This window comes from Gregarina niphandrodes (assembly GCF_000223845.1).
Source record: "Gregarina niphandrodes unplaced genomic scaffold scaffold00058, whole genome shotgun sequence".
Classification (NCBI taxonomy): domain Eukaryota; phylum Apicomplexa; class Conoidasida; order Eugregarinorida; family Gregarinidae; genus Gregarina; species Gregarina niphandrodes.
Genome location: NW_011645825.1, coordinates 51,510 through 54,625, shown reverse-complemented (window position 1 = coordinate 54,625; position 3,116 = coordinate 51,510). Strand labels below are relative to the sequence as shown.

The 3,116-nt window shown below is 52.3% G+C and overlaps 2 protein-coding genes across 2 annotated transcripts; both read right to left on the bottom strand.

Moving 5' to 3' along the window:
* Window positions 1-44: 44 nt before the first annotated feature.
* On the bottom strand, window positions 45-543 carry GNI_171300 (glycoside hydrolase family 18 protein; the record flags this gene model as incomplete). The annotated part of the gene is made up of 2 exons (XM_011135019.1): window positions 45-88; window positions 123-543. 2 exons carry the CDS (start codon window positions 541-543, stop codon window positions 45-47), a joined length of 465 nt encoding a protein of 154 aa, XP_011133321.1.
* A 133-nt stretch (window positions 544-676) lies between these two features.
* GNI_171290 (hypothetical protein) lies at window positions 677-2,491 on the bottom strand (the record flags this gene model as incomplete). Its single annotated transcript, XM_011135018.1, has 1 exon — window positions 677-2,491. The coding sequence occupies one exon, from the start codon at window positions 2,489-2,491 to the stop codon at window positions 677-679; it is 1,815 nt and encodes a 604-aa protein (XP_011133320.1).
* Between the last annotated feature and the right edge of the window lie 625 nt (window positions 2,492-3,116).

Below are 3,116 nucleotides of genomic sequence, written 5' to 3'. Positions count from 1 at the left end.
ATCCGGTAGAGGATTCATGTGGGGTGACTGAGGAGCAGAAGTAATTATACCCTCAGGCCATACCGAGCGGCAAGCGATAGTTGCTTTGCTCACCCAATCCAAAATACTGGTATCCGTCGTACCGAAACCTTCCTTATCGAAATCAACGCCGTCAACATTCAAGCTCTTCATCAAATTGCAGAGATCAGTACCGTACGTCGTTGCATCCACGGCCTTCCAATTCAGACCCTCAGATTCACCCCCTGACGAGATCATCAGCTTGGTCCCGTTGGCATGGAGCTTGTCAACGAAGGCCTGGCGCTCAGACTCCGATAACGCGGCCCAGGCAGACACGGTGTCAGCAATGTTCTCGGGGAATCCGGGGTTCCCGACGAGGTGGAAAGCAAGCAGAATCGCACTCACCCCAAGCTCAGACAACTTGTACAGCTCGTCAGTAAGTGCGGAGCCAGTGTAGTTCCAGTCATCAACGTAGACGTAAACCGGAACACGTTCGGCAGCGAGTGCGGAAGCCGCCAATACAGAAGCAGTGATAAGAGATCTCATAACTTAAATCAATCAAAAAACCTAATGCTGAAGTAAAACTCGTTATATCGAAAAACGACGGCCAGGATCCGAGCGTGGCATACAACCCGGAGGCTGCGAATATATTTTACGTACACGCCAGCCAGCGCGCCGGTCAGGCAGCGTATGGTATGTGCAGCATCCCGTTTGGCAGAGCGTCTGGCGTCAACAGAGCTCCAGGAGGCTTCCGGTTGGCTAAAGATATGCCAACGCACTGATTCGTGAGTGCAACTAGGATATCAAAGACGAGAGGTTTTAGCCATGACCCAGAAAGATGTTGCGACGAGGCACCGCCGTCGACCCCACGTCGAGAGAGTAACTCGATGAAGAGAGCACGATGGTGAGTCATGGCCGCTTTCATGAAGTAGATCAACTCCCTTTCCTCTGCACCATGTTTCTCTGCGTCCCATTTCATTAAGACAACCAGCAACTCCGTCCACACAATCAATTCGAATCGGGTCACGGCTTCCTGAGGAAGGTCTAGGACTGTCTCATGTAGTCTTACCAAGGCACGAAGATCGCCGGCAATTACCGCAATCAACTGCTGCTTGACTAAATGAAACATGTAATGAAAGCGAAGCTGCGAGAAAATGCTTCCGAGGATAACCAATATATCCAACCTTATATTCCGTATATTTGCTCGGTTCCGACCAGCCAATATAGAGTCTATTCCATTTTCAAGGCTGGAATCCAAGGCACTTGCGCATTTTTTATACAACGTGCAACGCATTATATCAAGGCACGCAGAATACACTCGAGCCCCGTATGTGTGGCGGGCGAGTTTGGAGGCCTGAAGATGCTCTGGAACGTACTGACTCATATCTATCACCGGCATGCTACCATTTTGCATAATTGCTCGATTCAAAGCTGCGACAGCCACACGTGTGCGGCAAAATATGTTTCGGTTAACCAATACAACGGAGTCGCCAAATGACAAACCCATATTGAGGGGGGCGATTGGAGATGCTGGCATCGTCAAAGGCTGTATGGAACCGAACATGTTACAGTACTGTAATTCCAGACGGACAATGATCTGGTCCATTTTTTTAAGTCGCGACACCTCCACAAACTTTGCGCACCCGCGGTATTCATAAGGATCCAGGCACGGTTCCCAAACGTTGCACAACGACTCAACTATTTCACCGTCTCCTCCTAAGACACTCAACTGATATCTTGTATTCAGAAAACTAACTGGCAGATTTGGCATCGAAAGTGACCGAAGTTTGACGGGCGATTTAGCTACCGATAACCGAGAGCTAGACCTATCCTCTTGCCTGGTGGGAGCAGCCTCATCCACAGTCTCGTCTACGTCTGACTCATCAACAACGACTGAATCGGGGCCCACCATTTCGGATTCCTCATATATCAATACGGGGGGCGCCGCCTCCACATGGTCCGCGGCCGCCGTCCGTTCGGACCCCGCCCGTTCGGACCCCGCCCGTGCGGACCCCGCCCGTTCGGACCCCGCCCGTTCGGACCCCGCCCGTTCGGCCGCCGCCCGTTCGGACCCCGCCCGTTCGGACCCCGCCCGTTCGGACCCCGCCCGTTCGGACCCCGCCCGTTCCGTCTCCGCCCCGGCGGTCTTTGGCCCTCCTTTTTCGATATCCTTGCACGTTGAGGTGTTCATAGCCCATCCTTCTTCCGATCCAAAGGGCACCGACTCAGTGTGAATAGGCACGGAACAAGCGTTGAGACCAATCACTGAGCCATGGTCATCAGCCGCTAACTTTGTAACGCTGTTAACTTTCAACCATAAACCCAAATAGTCTCCTCCATTGTCAGGCCTTGCGCCATCTAATTCATATGACGTCGAGATCTGCCAGGACTCAAGACTCATGCTCGACCGGAACCAACAAGATGTGAAAGTAGTCTCCTTTCCAGCCAAACATTCCAATGGTAGAATCCAATGGTAGGTATCCACTCCCTGCATCCGGGGGCAAGGTGTAAAATTAATTCCCGAGAAATGCCGATAAACCGTCGAGGTGATGGGCCCGGGCCCGTGGGCCCACCGTGAAAAGGGTACGATTCCGTAGGGGCCTGCATCAGTAAGGGAGGTCGTCATCGATCTTCGCCGTCGGGCTTCGTCATCGGCCTTCGGTGAATATAAGTTTCTGCTTGCTGCTATAACGGTTTCTCCTTGCTTAAAAGTCCTTCCAGCATTTCCTCCGACCGAAATAGTAGTTCCCAAGCCCACGAAATGTACTAAAATGAATGAGAGATTCCACTTATGGCGCTGTCAAGGAAAGGGTTGCCTACCATCGCCCACTGGGATGTGGTGTCCGGATCTTGAAAGGTAAGTTGGAGTACACTAACGGGCCTGCACCCGATGTTACTTCCCGGCCGAACCCAAGCCAGGTATAGACTCAGCTCCTCCGCGTTGTAAGCTATACGCGCGATATCTTTCACACGAATTACAAATTCCACGACCGGTACGTTATTAGGTCGGTGCACGGAAGCGTAACGAAACTAAGACAGTAAATATCGGGGGGCATGGATGGGGGGGAGGTTGTGAATCGGGGGGAGGTTGTGAATCGGGGGGAGGCATGAATGGGGGG